Here is a 19,941-nt window from a genome sequence, read left to right on the forward strand (position 1 = left end):
TTCTGTATTGACGATGACATCCCAAATGTTTTAAAATGAATAAAAATACATTTCTTCGGAAATGCTTTGATAATGTATTTATCATGTTTTACTGGGAACTAATTCCACAACATTTTTATTAAAAGAAGTACTCTGATTTTTATAAAGTATAAACAAAATCGGTCTTTTCGGGCCGTGAAAATGGGGATGTCACATCCAGTTAATTTGGATTGAATGTGTCGTCGCCTACATACTTTTTCTTTCCACTAGGGATATTTTTTTGTCTAGTCCCATGTTTTTTTTGTAGTGTAACGTCTATTTTTTGTTTTGTTCAATATAAAACCTAAGGAAACTGCTATACATACTTGTGGTCTCCAAACTTTTTTTTATATATATACTTAATGTTTTGTTCTATATGGACAAATTTTGTGTTGTTCTATATCTATTTATCATATTATGTTTATGAGGGCTATGTGACTTTTGTGGTGGTTGAGACTAGAATTAGGGCACAAAAGAGATTTACAAGGGGTGGAAAATGGTATATTTTAAACACTTAAATAAGTTGAATGAGTCTTAGGTCAATACACAACATTTAAGACATGTTATCATGCCAACATGGCTTCAAAACCGGGAGGACCTTTTAATCCCGTAACCAATGATGTTTTAAACACAAAATACAATAGTTCATTACCTTTTGACAATGTTCATTTAGTTTAATGATATTTTTAAAATAGTTTATATAGTTTGTTATCCATATATGTCGTTTCCCTTTTTAAAAATAATGAAAAAGGTCGATTTTGGGTCTGATATTAAAATTTGGGCCAATTTTATACACAAAGAAAGTTGAATGAGACACATTTTGGATCAGTTCCAGGACAAATGGCCAGGTTATCCTCGATCTTGGTCTTAACACACATAGACAAAAAAGATGACAGATAATTCAAACCCGCACATTATGGATAGTAGCATAAAGTAGTTTGGATTCCTTTCCTTCAAAACTTAATACTTACTAGCCTTCTGTAAATGTTTCGTTCTTTAGCTTCTTACAAGTTGTTTACAAAAATCCAATTATTACAAAAAACCCTAATCGATGTCAAAACAAATGCATTTAACAGCGTGTTTGACTTATTCTTTTTAGAAAACGTCATTCGATTAAAAGAAACATTATCGAAATTGTTAGAAGAAATAATAATCATATTATTTATTGGTTGCAAATGGTTAGTATTATTTAATTCTTGTTAGAACCCCTTCTTCCCCATGTACACTTACCTATGTAAATCAATTAGATCTCTTTTGCATTATGTCTACCCGTATCTCTACAATTGAACATGGAGCTCATATGGGCCCATAAACATAGTAATGCAACTAAAATGACATTTGGCCTAACCATATAGGGTGGTTGAAAATGTGTGATTTTCATAAGAGGTTAATGGTTCAAGTTCAGTTGTGTACAAAAATAAGAGTTTATGAGTACGATTTAAACGATGTATGTTAGCACTTCAATAAAAAAAACGCAAGTGCGATCCATACAAGCATTTAGGTTGCCAAAATCCGACAAATCCACCAACAAAATTTAACCTCATTTCTTTTCATCAATGGAGTGAATAGGTATTACCAAATAACTTCTAGCCCCAACGGTATCATGTGTTTGTGTGTGTGTTTATCGATGTGAGCCATTGTTAGTCATCTTCTCAAATAAAAGGAACCGAAAAACTAAATTAAAGTACTTTATTAGTATAATTTTGTTATGAAAAATCAAAATAAACATTTGGATTAATACTTTATATTCGACAGGAACCATATAATAAATAAAGGGTTTTAAAATTATTTTTGGCTAAACAACTATTTTCAGCGTAGCAAATGCAATCTTACAGACTTTAATATTATGAGAGTTAATCATTTATAAAAGCTGTTCCAAATTGATTAACACGATCTACTATATAGCATGTGCTAAGGTTAGCAACTTTTCTTTGTTACAAATTCGGCCCATATGTTAATTTTGTTTTTAGAAATTTGGTTTCAGCTTCTCTATAAATTGTTTCATTTTTTTTCAACTTTATTTTTAACATGTTTTTAATTAAACTAGTTTTATTTAAAAAAATTTATTTGACTTTTTAATATATACATTTCTATGTATGCTTTTTTTGTTTTTTTTTTTTTTGTGTGTGCGATTTTCTCATGGTAATTCTTGATTAAACAACGTACACTTATCTGTTAGGTGCATCTAAATTTAAAACCTAATAAATAAGGCGGGATTTCATTAAACATTTGGATAATTTCACTCAATAGTCACCCGCATTAGAAATAATTAACGTGAAAAAAAGTATTATATAACTTTGTCAATAATTTCAGCCCAATCATTAAAACACTAACTGCAACCATAAGTTGAAAACTCAGCTCATAATTTGTCGAAATTCCGTACAGCTACAAATTTGCTTCACTCCTTACCAAATTCATCGCAGTAAATTGTGGGATTTGAATTTAAAATACGGATACCATCAATTCATATGATGTATGTGGATTATTATAGAAATTTTATCTTGAATTACTTTTAAAGATGCCACATCAGTATTACGAGCATGACGTTCTTCAACATGCATATTAGAGCATCCATAATAGTGAGTTCAATAGGAGAGTTGAATGAGGTGGCAATTCCATGTATCATTCAATGGATGAAATTCTTTAGCATTCAATGAATTTGGAGTTCAATAACCATTGAACTCTTCAATGGAAAAAATTAAACCTTTTAATTGTTAAATATTTATTATAAATTACATTTTGTAACATTCTATTGAACTCTGTAGAGTTCAATGCATTGCAGAGAAAAAAAATAATAGAGTTATATTGATTGTAGTAAGATGACCTGACAATCCGTTGAAATCTGGGTTCAATGCATTGTGGATGCCCTTATACACAATTAGAATCTATGACAGAATTGTATCACTAGCCAACAATCTTTTTTTCTATTACCGAGTACTTCCTATTATACTTACTCCTTCTGTCTTTTAGAATGAGTCTTGTTAAAACACGGTTACAAAGTATATCTTAGAATCTTTTTGATATTTCATAAATTTAAAACTAAATAAAGGTTTTGTTTTGAAATTTGTTTTGGGCCCCTACTTTTAGTGGTCGTATTCCCGAGTGGATGATCTTATGCTGTTACAAATATATGATTTTTCATCTTAAGTTGATTCTCTCCCTCACTTTTTCTCTCTTTTATATATACACAAACTGACAAACACGCATAGCGATACCAATTACCACACTCTGAACGAACTTCTTGAAACCTGATATAAAATTCTCTGATCATTTTAACAATTTAACAATCTTGATCATACATCAAGCTCTATACAGTTATGGAAGCTCATGCTCTTTTCCTGTCGTCACCTTCTCCGTGGGTATCCCTAGCTGGCCTACCGAGAAAGCAATCTCTTTTCATTATTGACAAATTACCAGCACGAACCACTGCTATACGTACCCATCTATTATCTAACCATGCTTCTGTAACAGCTCCTAAACGGGAAAAAGATCCGAAAAAACGGGTAGTTATAACGGGTATGGGTCTTGTCTCTGTGTTTGGGAACGACGTTGATACATACTATGATAGACTATTAGCTGGAGAGAGTGGAATCAGTTTAATTGATCGATTCGATACCTCCAACCTCCCCACACGTATTGGTGGCCAGATTCGAGGATTCCAAACACATGACCTCATTGATGGCAAAGTTGACCTTGGACTTGATGACTGTCAACGATATTGCATTGTTGCAGGGAAAAAAGCTCTTGAAGATGCAGCTCTTGGAGTCAATGAACGCTCAAAGGTTCTTCATTCATCCAATATTTCATGTCTTCAAATATAAAGTCCAATGGTTAATTTACGATATTTTCTGACATGTGCAGATTGATAAGGAGCGTGCTGGCGTGCTTATTGGATCAGGAATGGGAGGTGTTAGGGTATTTTCTGACGCTGTAGAGTCTCTAATAGAGGGAGGTTATGAAAAAATATCACCTTCATTTACACCTTATTACATAACAAACATGGGTTCAGCGTTACTTGCAATTGATCTTGGATGTATGGGACCAAGCTACTCCATTTCAGCTGCATGTGCGACATCTAATTTTTGCATCTATGCGGCTGCTAATCATATCCGTGAAGGTGACGCTGATTTGATGATAGCTGGTGGCGTCGAAGCTTCATGTATTCCTGTTGGATTTGGAGGTTTTGCTGCATGTAATGCACTGTCAAAGAGAAATAATGATCCCCAGACTGCTTCTAGACCATGGGATAAGGATAGAGATGGAATCGTCATGGGTGAAGGTGCTGGTGTTTTGGTAAACTTACCACCCATGTTGGACTTCACTATCTACAAAATCCTATTAAAACCACAATCATAATGATGATAGAGAAAAGCAGATCACAATTCATCTTTCTTGTGAAAACTTTTTTTCTAGCTGTTTCTACTTGAATATCAATCTGATTTTGTATATATTTATGTTTCTTTTCTGTAGGTGATGGAGAGTTTAGAACATGCAATGAAAAGGGATGCACCAATACTTGCTGAATACTTGGGAGGTGCAGTAAATTGTGATGCTTATCATGTAACTAATCCACGATCTGATGGGCTTGGTCTTTCGTATTGCATACAAAGCTGCCTTATGAATGCTGGTGTGTCGGTAGAAGAGGTATGTTTCACTTAATTTCTCCGAGTTTTTTTTTTCCATCATGTCATATTTTAGGGAAATTTAAATTAACTATGAGCACCCACTATGCCATTTTCTCAAAGGTGCATAGGAACCATGAACGGATGAACCGCTTCATAAATTCAATACTCATAGTAGAATGCTTATGCTTATGTGACATAAAACAGTCCATATGTACTAGTGCATCAAAGAAGAAATATGTGGTTCAAAAGTTGATGCATTCTATTTACACTTACATTTATGCAAATGTATTTAATATAATAGGGCTCATAGGTCACACAACTCATAGAATTAATAAGAAATTTACACAAATGGTCCTTAAAACATACAACACGACCCCTTACCTTATAGACTATATTATATTTTTATGGTTTTGTATTTTGTATTTTTATATTCCATGTTTACCAAATTTGTATATACACTTAGAAATACATGTATCAGCCACGATTGCGAACGGATTGTCAGTCGAAAAAACTCTTATTGCTAATTGTGAGCGACAGATTTAGTGACGGAGTAACGACTACACAAATTACTCAGGGAATCTTTGAGAACGTTTGGATTCCGTCGTTAATCCATCGCTAATTTCCGTAGTTAATCCGTCGGTGATTAGCTCATGCAACTAGTAAATTTCGTCGTTAATCCGCCGTTATTATGTGTAAACTAGAGACAATCTAATCCGTTGAATATGTTTCTCTAACCGAAATTCAAAAATGAAATTCAATAACCAAATCATTATTTACGACTACCAAATAAATATTAATATTCAACTAACAAACAATTTCAAGTATCAAAACCAAATCATAAAAGTCAAAAGTGTCAAATTCTAATTAGACGGGTAAGTTATTTCCTTGGATAATCTTTAAGATTTCGGTATGCATCTTGGCGAATTCTTGTCTTTTGGCCTCAATTTTTTCACGTTCCACCTTAAGCTCTTATTTCGTCTACTCACTGATCAATAATTTACAAATATGAAAACAAAACACTATAAACATATAGTAGCTACTATTAAAAAATATTAATAAAAAGTCCTAAAGAAGATATAAAATTATCATTATGGTATAGAATCAGATAGCAACGGGGAGAAATGTTTACATGATTATGTAAAACATGACACATGTACGATCCACAAAGTTTAGGCCTCCAGTTATTCCCTAATTTGTAGAATTAACAACAATAATAATTGTAAGACACATGAGTTGAAAAACAGAAATATATGGTTTTTAACTAGGATTATTTACATATGCAGATTCCAAACACGGCGAACCTTACCCTCCAAAAGATGTCATGATAGAAATATATAGTTTTTTATAGCATATCTTATTAAATTATTTTGCAAAATCAAACATGTCATGATAGAATAATGGGGTTAAGTGCAAGAAATGACAACAAACTATTATTGATTTTTTTTTATCATATATAGAGCGACCAAATGTGTACACGTGGGATAATTGGATGGCGAATTTTCACCTAAACCTATTTGAAAACAGAAATTGTGAAATTCATGAATAAATGGAACACTAAGTATCACTCCTTCATTAGACCCGTAGAATGCTAACCAACATCAGCAACATCAATTTGAAAGTAAATTTATGATTAAAAAAGTAGTTATATATTATATATTATCAAAAAATTCCAAAGTTATATATACAAGAAACCAATTTGAGGCCAGATAATCATTGAACAGAAACCGATTGTGATCTTGGATAAGTACCCATGTTCCTACAGAAAACATTAACAAAAACCCAAAATTACTTGACTAAGCATCAAAAATAGGAGTTTGTAGTAGAAATTGAGGTGGTGAAGCTGGTAGAAAATAATGGTGAGGTCCTTCAAGAACTAACACTCTAAACATATAAATACAAATCAAATAGGAGAGTTATCACTCCGAACATATACAAATACAAATAAAAAAGGAAAGTTAATTTTTCATTAACTCTCTAATGGATGGATTAGGCCCGTTTATTATACTGATTAGAATCCCTAGTAATTAGGGTTGTAAAGGAATTGAACATTCAACGAACTGCTTCATGAACAGTACGGCAGAAAGTTTGTTTATTTAATAAATGAACGATCATGGACACGAATTCTCTTTCGCTTAGTTAAACGAACGAACATGAACAATGGTCTCATTCGTTAGATTATGTTCGTGAACGATCGTTTATGTTCGTTCACATAAGTACCTTTTATGTTCATATATGCTTAGTTGTGTTTGATTACATTACTATATTATATGTTCATTTATGTTCATATATATTCAATTATGTTTGTTTATCTTTGTTCATTTATATGTTCGTTCGTTTATGTTCGTTTAGCATGTTCATGAACACAAACGAACGAACATGAACAACGTAATTTGTTAAACGAACGAATATGAACAAGAAAAATCATTCGTTTATCAGTTTGTGTTCGTTCATTTATTCCACTAACTTAAACAAACGAACATAAATAAGCCCTTGTTCGTGTTTGTTCGGTTGGTTTATAGTCCTACTACTTATTTAAATATCAAACACTTAAACTATGTATAAACTCATATATTCCATAAATTTATATCTTGAGTTGAGTCTTCTAGTATTATAAAAAACTATTGTTGTTTAGTAAATCCAAGCAATGTAAAAGTTGCTTTCAACGATTTTGTTTTTTTTTCAACATTACAATGGGTATACCCATCATATGTCAAGTTCTTCTTTAGCTTCACCAAGGTTGTGAAAAGGAAGAAGAATCTCAGTTTCATATCATTGACCATCTTGCTTTTGAATAAAAGCATTCAAATTCACTCAAATTACCTAACTAGGTGGTGGTTGTTTAAAATAATGAAACAATTCCTCTATCTTCTATAAGATAATAAATGAAATTGAACTAATGGGAAGAGTGACATTTTGAGAAAACATAAATTCATAAAATGCCACTTTTCATTGATTAGTGATTACAAGATGTAGTTGGGGGGAGGGGTTTATGATTATGAGAAAACAGAAATTCATACTTTGGATGAAGAAAGAAAGAATCCTACTTATAGTGAAGAAGACCAAAATCATAATTACAAATAAGAGATATGTGCTTATGAGGGCATAGAGCTTATGGAACTTATTAAGTAATGATGTCGTTCTAGCCCACATTAATGAAAAACAAGTCACCTAGACGACTTAATCACTTTCAATCGAGATAGAGCATTGGAGTTGTCTAACCATGAATTTCAGACCAACGCGACCTTGAACACACAAATGTACTCGTCTTTTGGTAACCTAGACATCTCCTTCTCTCTCACTCTATGTTCACACAAAGGTAATTGTCGTTACCTATAGACCTAAAAAACATGAAGAAACAAAAAAGATCACATATCGAGAGCAGTTCCAAATCTTTGACAAAAAAAACTTAATATCAAACAATTACAACAAAACACTCCTTAAAGTAACAAAAAACATACCAGTTCCATCATTCAACTTGTAGGATCCATACTTTTCTTATAACTAGAGAGCAAGAATCCCACTCCCTTAGAAATTATTGAAAAGCTAGAATAATGTCTGATTAAAATATACAAATCGAAAGAGAGGAAACCACATATCAACAAAAGAAAGAAAACCAGATAAAGAAAGGGTGAATATGTGTGTGTGAATAGGTTGAAGTCGACAAAATGGTTGTAGAGGTAGTCAGAATCGATAATAACGGGGGTTGGGGCACCTGGAATCGATGATGATGGGGTTGGGGAGGCCATAGTTAATGTTTGGGCTGGGTGCCAATTGAAATTAGGTTAAGAATATAGCTATTTGAGACTTGGGAGGGATGCATCGGGGGAACGAAAATGGCAAACATGAAATTACAATAGCAACCGACTAAGCGTATATTTTCAAGAAGAAATAATAGAGGTATTACTACCATTGCTATACCCTTTCTAAAAGCTATGTTTTATTATTTGTCACTTAATATACTTTACATCGCTAATCTTTCGTTGATTTAGGTAGGGATTTAATTTGCCGTTGATTTCGTACCTGAAAGTCTAGTTGCTAGTATCGACAATAGCTTATACATATATATATATATATATATAAAATTTATACCTTCAAATCGATGCTAGTATTGAATATTAATTATTATAATTACATAAAAGGATAAACACATAATTCACATTAGATTATTACAAGATTAACAAAAAATGAAATTCCAAAACAATAAAACAAAAACATAGCTTACTCACACTAAATCTTGATTGAGAATTTGAACAATTTATTATATTATGAATCGGATGGTGGCATAGTCCACTTCTACAAGCTTTAAAAAGATTACAAGTGCCCATCTCGTTGTGATTTTGGTTTGAATGCCTCTAACAACAATGAGCTAAATGTTTTGAAATGTCTCATTTCATAGTCAAATTTAAAGCCAATGAATAAGTAACATGGGGAAGTGGTACAAATCCAACATTATATTATTGTTTATACGTTATAGCAGTGTACATGTAATTGACAATGGAGAGAAGATAATCCTCTATATGTTGAAAAACTGAAAAGGCATATGAGCATGTAAATCATTCCTTTTACCACTTACTACCTGTGTATATACGTTGAAAATGATGGACAACATATGTACTATATGTGGTTGTATCAGAGTTTGAAGCTTTGCAAAGCTACAACAAGAGCATTTTGAAACAATAAAAAACATTTTTCCTATGTACAAACACTTCACACACACACACACACACAGGGTTTTAATCCTGCAAAGTTGCAATATATGTAGGAGATAGCCCATAGTTTTAGTGCATCTTTCAATTAAAATTACTTTCAAATTATATTCCTAACCTAATTTTGATTTATATTTCATTCCAACGATTTATATGAATTTTGTTCACTAAATATTCTATGTCATTGTCTCCAACATTACAACACCGTTCATTGATCAGTTCATAACTAGCATGTCACACACATCATCATTCTAATCTTCTTTAAAACTGCCTAATGACTTACTAATAAACATTAAGATGGTATAATCTGCTTGTAGAGAAATTTAGTCAAGAAGAAGATGAAAGACTCGATTGTAAATATTTAAAAGGTTTAAGGATAGTCGATATAAAAATATTGTTATAAATCTAGTTTATGTATAGAATAAAAATGTTTAACTTGTTCTTGGTATTTTATTTGAAATATAAGAAATATAGGTTAAAAAATAAGCATGCGACACCAATTTACAATTTCTGAAAATATTTCTGGATAATGATGATAAGTTTATGAAACTTAAAGGTCTATATATGATTTGGCATGCTACAAAAACCCATGGTAGTGTTGTGAAGCTCAATATGAGGTCTAACATTGGTGATGTTCGAATATCTCAAGAAACTAAATATTTTTTGTAGGTAAACTACGTTAATGCACATGCCACTTCATCCGTGGTTGGTGATCCCATTGAATTAAAATCGCTTATGAACGTATTCAAGAACACTTCATGGACGAAAATCAATGCCACCAAGGTAAACACAATGATCGTCTAAATTATCTCTATAATATGAAATCCATATTGAAATTATCTTCTTATATGTTTTTCAGTCAATGATAGGTCATTGCATGGGCGCAACTGGAAGTCTAGAAGCCATTGCTACAATTAAAGCTATTCAAACAGGATGGTTACATCCTACCATCAATCAATTCGTATGTGATACCAATATTCCAATCGTTTTACATTGCTTTTTTATTCTTAAATTCTCATGTTTTGGTTGCAAATGTAGAACCTAGAACCAAGGGTGGAGTTTGACACTGTTGCAACTCAAAAGCAACAACATGAGATTAATGTTGGTGAGCTTTTTTTTTACCTTGCGTTTGGATTCCATGATTTTTTAATTTCACTAAACCAATGTTTTGGATATGCAGCTATTTCAAATTCAATGGGTTTTGGTGGACACAACTCTGTTGTAGCATTTACTGCATTCAAACCTTGATACAATCATTGACAATATCTCCATTATCAATAGAGAATAGTTTATGGTGTTTAAGGAATGTATCGATTTGTCAAAATATGCAATAGAATTTTAAAATAATATACAATTTATATAAGTAATAAGAGCTCAAAGCCATATTCTTTTTAGCATTATAAACTAATATCATTATCTATTTTATGAACAAAGTTTAATATATTGAGAGAAAACACAATCTTGGAGATTGGAAACAGGATGTTTAATACAAATAGAAAAAAAAAACAAACCTAAACAATACAAATGAAAAAATATCTAAAATATGAGCATAATAAAAACTTCAAAAACACAAGAAAAAAACTAAATACAAAAAAAAATTAATTGTAAGAAAATGAAATTTAGAGAGATTTGACTTTTAGTCAAATATTGATCAAAAGGGAAAATGGCCATTAATGAGAATTTAGTAAGTTTATGAAGTTTTGAGTTCATGAAAATGACCAAGATGAGTTTATGTCACTAAGATGAGGTTAAATGAGTAAGTTGAAGAGAGAATGCATAAGAAGATGCATTTCGGCCAAAAAGGGTAAAATGATAAATTTTATGTTTTAGGGTCAACTTTATGACTTAACAGATTAAGACCCGTGTTAAGTCAGGAAGAAATGAATTACCAGATTTGTAGAGCATATGAACACTTTTTTATATAAAGATCATGGAAAACGTGTTAGAAACGAAGAAGTTATGCGTATTAGAAGATAGGATAAAAGTTGACCCCAAAGTTGGAATGAAATCAACAATGTAGTTTGCTGGCCTCCACTGCGTGGTGAATAATTTTCTACGGTGCGGCAACATATGTACGTTACCATTTACCTCAAAGTGAAATGGCCACCATGACGTGGTGAGGCCTTCCATTACAACACAATGTCGAAACAGATTAAATACTTGATAAACCTCCCTTCTCACCAAAACACTCCCTATTTGTTATAGAAAGGAGCTCCAAAGATTCTAAGGAAAGAGGATGATCAAGTGGCACGAAAAAGTGCTAGAGGAAAGGGTTTAACATCAAAAGCCCCTAAGGTAATCATCTCCTCTATTTTCAAGCTAGTAGGGCTTTAATGGTGATTTATAGAATTTAACTAGAAAGGAGAGATTGCTCTTAGGAAGCTTGTTATTGATGTCATTAAAAGTGTTTAAGAGATTTGAACAAGTTTTCTATGTGATTTCTTAGGTGTAATCTGTATAAAAGGACAACGGAAGAAACAATTTTAATCCTTAATAGGCCCAAAAATCGAATTTATGCACAACCTATCAATTGCAGCACTTGTAGATCTTAGAAACCCTTGTACATCTTTGATTGATTGATGAGAGATTAAGAGTCCAACATATCACTCCGCTTTCGTAGTCGCACCCAAGGAACTCAGATCAACAACATCCGACAACAACCCATGCAACGAACACCATGAACGAAGGCTCCAAAATCCAGATATGTTGGAACAGTAGGTACCACTTCGTGGTAATGAAGATACCACAATATGGTGTCATGATTTTGAGGGTTTCAGGAATGAAGAGGTATGATCGAATTTTTCCTAGGGTTTTGAGTAAAACTCATAATCATAATTCCTCCCTAGGAGCCTTATATTTTTAGGGAAGGATAGATAAACCTAATAGATAATTATCTAGTAAACTAATAATTATCCATATAAATGATAATTATCTAACTGCTTAATTATCCTCCAGAACATTCCAGAAGTTCTACATTTCATTTAATTAATTGAATCATATTAATTAATTAACAAATCAAGTCCCTATATTTTCCCATGTCATTTGTTTCTTATCTATGTCCTTGTGTGTAACCCAAAAGGACCCTACTATTAATAGTAATATTACCAATTTCTTCTAACTGTGTTGGGACTATGGGAACCATTCTCCATCACTCCCACTTACACAAGTTACCAACACTATTTGGTCTAATATTCACTAGTAATAAGTAGAGCGTATACATTCAAATGTACTTGCCATACTCACAACATAAAGTCGTGATATATACCTTAGATAAGTGATCAAATAATCATTTGTTTCTTCAAAATATATATATATATATATATATATATATATATATATATATATATATATATATATATATATATATATATATATATATATATATGAACGTGATACATGAATATAGTCAATCTCAAACATTCAAGATTCTGTTTCTCGAAACCGACTTGTGTCAACCAAAAGCAAACTGCCACTACAAGAAAAAAAGCAATTAGCGGCGACACGTCGCCGGTAAAGAGTCGTCGCTACTACTCTGTCGCCATTGATCAAATTGTCGCCACTAAATAGAATTTTCGCCGCTAATTCACATGTCGGCGGTAATACTTTGTGTTGTCGGTAAAGATATAATCGCCGCTAATGCACATGTCGCCGGTAATAGTGCCGCCGGTAATAAAAAATTTTCATTTTTTTAATCAGCGATTTTGGGTATAATTAATTCCAAATACTGTTATAATTAATTCCATACCAAACATTACATAACAACATCCAATTAAATACCAAATATTGTTATAATTAATTTCATACCAAAATAAAACAATCAAAAGTTTTGCAATTCTAACAAGTAGCAAAGTAAGTTTTATAATTCTAACAAGTAGCAAAGGGTGACAACAAGTGTAACATACAAATAAAATTCATCCCTACATACCATCATCTTCGTTCCCATCGTGTCCTCCTTGATTATTTTGTGATTGAAAAAACGAATAAAGCTCCTCCCTATATGTCGGGTCGTTGAGCATTGTCCGAAGATTTTCCAACTATATAATAAATAACAACATATATAAACTTATAAGTTAAATTATCAAACATTGCCATTTTTAAACTAAGACAAAAAACCAAAGTACATTGCTATTTCTTGCATTTGGGACAAAAACTCAAATACCAAACGTTTTAGCAAATAATCACTACAAAACCAAAATGACCAAATCCACATGCATTTTATGATGTCAAACAACATTGCTATTTTTAAACTAAGACAAAAAACCAAAGTACATTGCTATTTCTTGCACTTGGGACAAAAACTCACATACCAAAGCTTTTAGCAAATAATCACCACAAACCCAAAATTACCAAATGAACATGCATTTTATGATCCCAAAGTACATCATTATTTTTAAACTAAGACAAAAAACCAATGTACATTGCATTTATTGAAATTCCCAACAAAAATTAACAAATCAACATGCATTTATTGAAATTAAATAATATTGTTTTACCTATGATGGTTGTGATGGTTGTGGTGGTGGTTGCGATGGCTGTGAAATCCGCGGGAGAGCAGAAGGTTTACGGCCGATTCCTCTGACATGGCCACGTCGCTTTCCTAATGGGTTTGTTCTAAGAGCTCTTCCCCTAACCGATTATGTATTTCCCAAAAGTGAGTAACAATAAAGTATAAATAAACACTTAATTATATGATAAAATTATAATTAAATATTTGCATATTGTTGTTCCAAGTCCATTTATCAAAAGGGACCATATGCCACGTTGTTTTTCCAACTTCTTGTGCAAACATCTCTTTGGGCTCTCCTACGAGATCATATGTTATATCCCTATCATATTCCATGGTAATCGGTTTGCCCTTATTCTGTAAGAGCGCTCTTTCAAGCTTTATATTTTTGCCTTTGCCTCAGACTTTCCTACGTACACAATGCTCAACTACAAATATAACTAAAAATTATTAGAAACGATATTTAATTTATAATAGAAATTCATAATAAAACTTACAGCCCTGCTCATGATGACTAGAACCTCTACCACTTGGGAAAGGTGAGTCTTCAGCTCCATCACCCCCGTGTCCACGACCCATGATAGCAGCCATGGTATACACAAACAAAAACCATATTGACATCATTTCCTGAAAAATTATAAGATATACAGATGCAATTTTTATGACAAATACATATTACATAGAAATAAACATTTACATAGGAATAAAGATTTCTATTTAAACTAGGAATAAAGTTTTGTACGACTTACTGAAACCATTTATCACATTTTTGACACGCACATCTGATTTTACCATTACTATCAAGGTGTGACTTAGACTTCTCGATAAAAGCTTTGAGTCCAGCTTGGAACTCGAGATGGTTTCGATGTGGATTACCATTCCAGCTTTTATCAATAGACATGATGTTACTGAAACATAATTTCGGGTTTAGACTTTAGTATACACAGTTAGCATTGTTTTTTTTACAATCCACATTGTTTTTTTTATAATTATAGCGTTGTACTTTAAACAATTATATGTGACTCACAAAAGTAGATATTACAGTTTAAAAAAATAAAAAATAAAAAAACTAAATTCAAAATTTTTTATTTATGCGTTTTTAATTAATTTTAATTACAATTACTTGTAATTTATATAGGAAAAAGTTGTAAGTATTAAATAAAAGGGTCAAAGATCCAACGAATCAAAATTTTCCACACGTTTGTTTTATTTATAGTAGATGTACAAACATACACATGATTATTGAAAAAAAAATTTAACGCCTGGTTCCTGGTATGCATTTAACTTTATTATTTATTCATTTTGGAAGGGCTACTCGACGAGTTGGTGGCCCTAACTCGTCGAGTAGAAGACATAATATGCGCGGGTTTTAAGTGAGCTACTCGACGAGTCGAGGTCCTGACTCGACGAGTAGGACAATCTGGATGAAACGCTAATCTTTAGGGCTTGCACCCTATTTAAGCATCATATTTGGCCTCCATCCCAGCCTCTATCACATCCATACCCTACTCTCGAAACCCTAATCAACCTTGAGTGATCTTGAGCTATTTCATTGCCATTTTTGTGATTTAAAGCTAGAAGAAGGAAGCGAAGGCTTGGAGTTGCAGAAGGAAGGTTGAACATCCAGAGCTAAGGACTCATTTCGGTCTTGATAGAGGTATAAAGCTTATACTTTGGCTTCTGTTCACTTAGATATTCATTTGAGCTTGTATGTTGTCATTTTTCGGCCATTTCCAAGGTTATTCCGAGATTTGAACTCTTGGGGATGAAAGGACTTCAGATCTGGGCACTCTTGAGCTTTAGAAGCTCAAAGTTGCCACCTTTCTTCAACCATATCCCTATTCCATGACTTAGACCTTCATTTTAGCTTGTAATGGGTGTTTTAGCTTCATAACACAATGCATGCACGTAAAGTTAGCAACTTTACGTTTAATATTAGTCTAAGGAGTCCAGATCTACAAGTTGGAAGCATTGGAATGGATTAGAATCGACTGAATGGATTTGTAATATGGAGGACTCGACGAGTCGGATCGCGAACCCCTAACCCGTTTCTGGTTTTTGAGTGAAACCATTGAGTCTAGGAGATGACTCAGTGAGTTGGACAAGATTAGGACTCGAAAGCTGAAGAACTTGACGAGTCCAAGGAGGGACTCGACGAGTTAAGTTGTTGTGTCCCGATTATATGACTGGAAGAACTCAAAAAAGTCTGGGAAGGGACTCGACAAGCTGACTTGGTTGACCATAAGTCTGAGTAGTACATAAACTCGCTGAGTTGGGAGATAACTCGACGAGTTGGGATTAACTGAGAGTTGACCTTGACTTTGACTTTGACTTGGATGTTGACATTGACCAAGGGTAAAATGGTCATTTTACCCTGAGAAGGATTATCAGATTTTGACTAAAACATAATAGATTTTTTTTAACGACAGAAAAATTACTATTTATTCCTAAAATCTACTATTGTTTATATTTTAGCAAAATTATAATATGTTTTTTGAAGTGCTTTTTATGGGAATTTTATGACTCTATTTTACAAAACACATTCTTTAATGGGTATGAAATCGATTCAAGGTTATAAAGAGTTAAATAATATAATAAAATAATAATAGGTGGAAATGTGATTAACTAGATTTGTTGGCCAACTTTTTGGATCTTGGAAATAATGTATAAAACACATTCTTTAATGTGTTGAAACTAACAATTTTTATTTATTGGCTAAAACAATAAAAAGGTTTCAACAAATAAATAATAGATAAATATGCCACTAATAAATCAATAACTAAAAGGGTATGTATACAAAATTGGGGTATGTATAACAGTCCCTTTATTTTATTACAACCTAATCATTATTGACTTATTATTTGATTACCTTTTTATTACTAACTTTATTAATATTTATAATTTTAAACTTTATTCATATTTGTTATTTGATAATTACATTTTTAAACTTATTTTTTATAATTCTTAACACATTCGGTTCCTCGTTAAGTCGGTTGAGCATGATATTATTTAACAAATTATTTGAGTTACATTATTGAACGGGTAAACAAAGAATTACGTATTGTTTTAATATAACTTTTTAAAAATAATATAAACTTGTGTTGTTTATCAAAGATATATAATTAATGTTTTAAATAAATATTATCAATGTTTATCAAATTTAAACCTTAGTAGAAGAAAAACTATGTATTTTAAGTTGGGTTTTATATCCCATGTCTCGTATAATATTTTTTTTCTTATCGTGTGTGTTGTTTCGTATGAGATTTTTTTTCTTTGACTTCTTGATCGGCACATAACAAAAAAAACAATTAAATATTTAAAGTTTTTAGTGCTGTAAAGAGAAGTGATCACAAACTAAAGTTACTTATATAGCTCACAAATAATGAGAAACGATTATTCCACACCCCCACCGAATTTTTTTTATACATATTTTAGAGACTCAAAAAAAAAAAAAATTATTAAAAGGAAAGCACTAACTTAACATATAGCTTAATACAAATTTAGTTCTAGAAAGCAAATACATATTATTTGCCTCCTAATTAATATCAAAATCAAAAAAAGATTGTCAAACATACCAACATTATTAAATTGTGTTTTACATACTAAATGCCAGTCACGTTTTAACATAAAAAAAAAAAAAAAAAAGTAAAGTTTGAAACTGAAAAATAATATAAAAAAAAGGGCCTTGGTAATAAAATGTATTGAAATAAAAAAGATCAAGATTAGACTGGTGAGTAGGGAAATATAGATGATGTGTAAAAGAAAATCTCCATATTATATAGAAATGGTTTCGTAGCTTCACGCTCTTCAAACGTTAGACTGGCACCCAATAATGGAAGCTCAAGCTATTCTGCTGTTACCAGTTCCTTCGGCGCCGACAATCTTCAAAAGCTCTTCACCGATAATTGTGAAATCACAAGCACAAATCCGTGCCACACGTCGCCAGTTACTAGCTTCCCACCCTTCAGCCATCGCACCCAAACGGGAAAAAGATGCTAAAAAACGGATTGTTGTAACCGGTATGGGTCTCGTCTCCGTCTTTGGGAATGACGTCGGCACGTTCTACGATAGCCTCCTAGCGGGTGAGAGTGGAATCAGTTTAATAGACAAATTTGATGCTTCATCATTCCCAACACGGTTTGGTGGCCAAATTCGTGGATTCAACTCAAATGGGTATATAGACGCCAAAAGTGACAATCGACTTGATGATTGTCAAAGGTATTGTATTGTTGCTGGGAAAAAAGCTCTTGAAGATGCTGGTCTTGGGAGCCATGAACGCTCCAAAGTTTGTAATTCCTTCCATTTTTCATGTTTCTAAACATTTGATACATTGTGTTACAGTAATCTTTGATGGTGTGCAGATCGATAAGGATCGTGCTGGTGTGGTTGTAGGATCAGCATTGGGAGGTGTTACGATCTTTTCTGATAACGTCGACTCTCTGATGGAGAGAGGTTATAAGAAGATTACACCTTTTTTCATACCTTATTGCATACCAAACATGGGCCCGGCCTTACTTGCTAAAGATCTTGGCTTTATGGGACCAAATTACAGCATCTCTGCTGCTTGTGCGACATCCAACGTTTGCTTCTGTGCTGCTGCTAATCATATCCGTGAAGGGAAGGCTGATTTGATGATTGCTGGTGGGGTCGATGCTCCCATTATTCCTGTGGAATTGGGGGGTTTTGTTGCTTGTCGAGCGTTGTCTCAAAGAAACGATGATCCCCAGACTGCTTCAAGACCATGGGACAAAGACAGAGATGGGTTCGTTTTGAGCGAAGGTGCTGGTGTTTTGGTAAGTTTAGCACCCATCTTTTCATTAGATACACTTCTATCTTTTTAGTTGATCATGTTGGCTATATGTGAACGTTAATCTCCTTTGTTTGTAGGTAATGGAGAGTTTAGACCATGCAATGAAAAGGGATGCTCCAATACTTGCGGAATACTTAGGAGGTGCGGTTAATTGTGACGCTTATCACATAACTAATCCGAGACTGGATGGGCTGTGTGTTTCATCTTGCATTCGAAGCTGCCATGTGGATGCTGGTGTGTCTGCAGAGGAGGTACTTAAGTTTTATGTTACTTATCTTTCCTTTAAGAAGGTTGAAAATTAAAAGAGCTTCATACATTATCTTGTCGATCGAGCTAAATCTTGTTGTTAGGTAAATTACATCAATGCACATGCAACTTCAACAGTGGTAGGAGATCTGGCAGAGATTAATGCTCTCAAGAAGGTGTTTAAAAGCAAGGAAGGGATCAAAATGAACGCTACTAAGGTGAGAACGTCCATAGTCAACATTGTCTCCTTAGTGTCAGCTCGATATTGACATTATCTTATTTTGTATTTTTGTTCAGAGTATGATTGGGCACTGTATGGGAGCAGCTGGAGGTCTGGAAGCCATTGCTACAATCAAAGCTATTCAAACAGGATGGTTGCATCCCACCATTAATCAATTTGTATGTGCTACTTACATTCATGTTTGTTTGCCTTTTATCATTTGAGTTTGATCTTAACGGCCTCATTGCAACTGTAGAACCCAGAACCTGCAGTTGAATTCGACACAGTTGCAAATGAAAAGCAACAGCATGAAATCAACGTTGGTGAGTTGGTTTCTCTTTATCCATGGTTCAGATGTCATGTTTAATAAAGTTAACTTATTCAATCGCTTTTGTTATGCATGCAGCAATTTCAAGTTCGGTTGGTATTGGTGGACACAACTCCGTAATAGCATTCTCTGCATTTAAAGCATGATATGTTCATCCATAATTTGTCAAATACATCATGGCCTTTGAGGCACTTGATAAACTTGTCCAATGTGTCGGTGCATATTTACAGAATATAGATTTTTCTTAAGTATATGTAATTATGATGTTGATTCAACCTCACGGATATAGGGATGTTACTCGGATCGGTCCATAATTTGATTCTCCCTACGTCCCAAAATTATAGTCCATCTTTCCTTTTTGGTTTGTCCCAAAATAATAGTCCACTTTTAAAAATAAATAACATTTTTACCAAAATACTCCCTCATTATTACTTAACCAACTAAGCATTTAATGGAACATTAAATGCAAAATAAGGACAAAACT

At 32.9% G+C, this 19,941-nt stretch overlaps 2 protein-coding genes across 4 annotated transcripts; both read left to right on the forward strand.

Annotated features, from left to right (window-relative positions):
• The first annotated feature begins 3,173 nt into the window (after positions 1 to 3,173).
• On the forward strand, positions 3,174 to 10,716 carry LOC145108027 (3-oxoacyl-[acyl-carrier-protein] synthase I, chloroplastic-like). 3 transcript variants are annotated; one of them, XM_079045017.1, is made up of 7 exons: positions 3,175 to 3,800; positions 3,880 to 4,311; positions 4,489 to 4,662; positions 10,019 to 10,132; positions 10,209 to 10,310; positions 10,388 to 10,450; positions 10,530 to 10,716. In XM_079045017.1, exons 1-7 carry the CDS (start codon positions 3,336 to 3,338, stop codon positions 10,572 to 10,574), a joined length of 1,395 nt encoding a protein of 464 aa, XP_078901143.1. In that variant the 5' UTR covers positions 3,175 to 3,335; the 3' UTR covers positions 10,575 to 10,716. The 3 variants fall into 3 exon arrangements, 2 of the variants coding, with proteins under 2 accessions (XP_078901143.1, XP_078901136.1); XM_079045010.1 differs by having other exon boundaries at positions 3,176 to 3,800; positions 10,388 to 10,454; XR_013708057.1 differs by lacking the exon at positions 10,530 to 10,716 and having other exon boundaries at positions 3,174 to 3,800; positions 10,219 to 10,310; positions 10,388 to 10,449.
• Positions 10,717 to 17,569: 6,853 nt separating this feature from the next.
• Positions 17,570 to 19,710, forward strand: LOC145163575 (3-oxoacyl-[acyl-carrier-protein] synthase I, chloroplastic-like). Its single transcript, XM_079082403.1, has 7 exons — positions 17,570 to 18,138; positions 18,215 to 18,646; positions 18,741 to 18,914; positions 19,014 to 19,127; positions 19,207 to 19,308; positions 19,386 to 19,452; positions 19,536 to 19,710. Exons 1-7 carry the CDS (start codon positions 17,686 to 17,688, stop codon positions 19,601 to 19,603), a joined length of 1,410 nt encoding a protein of 469 aa, XP_078938529.1. The 5' UTR covers positions 17,570 to 17,685; the 3' UTR covers positions 19,604 to 19,710.
• Positions 19,711 to 19,941: the final 231 nt, after the last annotated feature.

Source organism: Lactuca virosa, chromosome 1 (assembly GCF_052849685.1).
Source record: "Lactuca virosa cultivar CGN04683 chromosome 1, Lactuca_virosa_CGN04683_v6, whole genome shotgun sequence".
Lineage (NCBI taxonomy): Eukaryota > Viridiplantae > Streptophyta > Magnoliopsida > Asterales > Asteraceae > Lactuca > Lactuca virosa.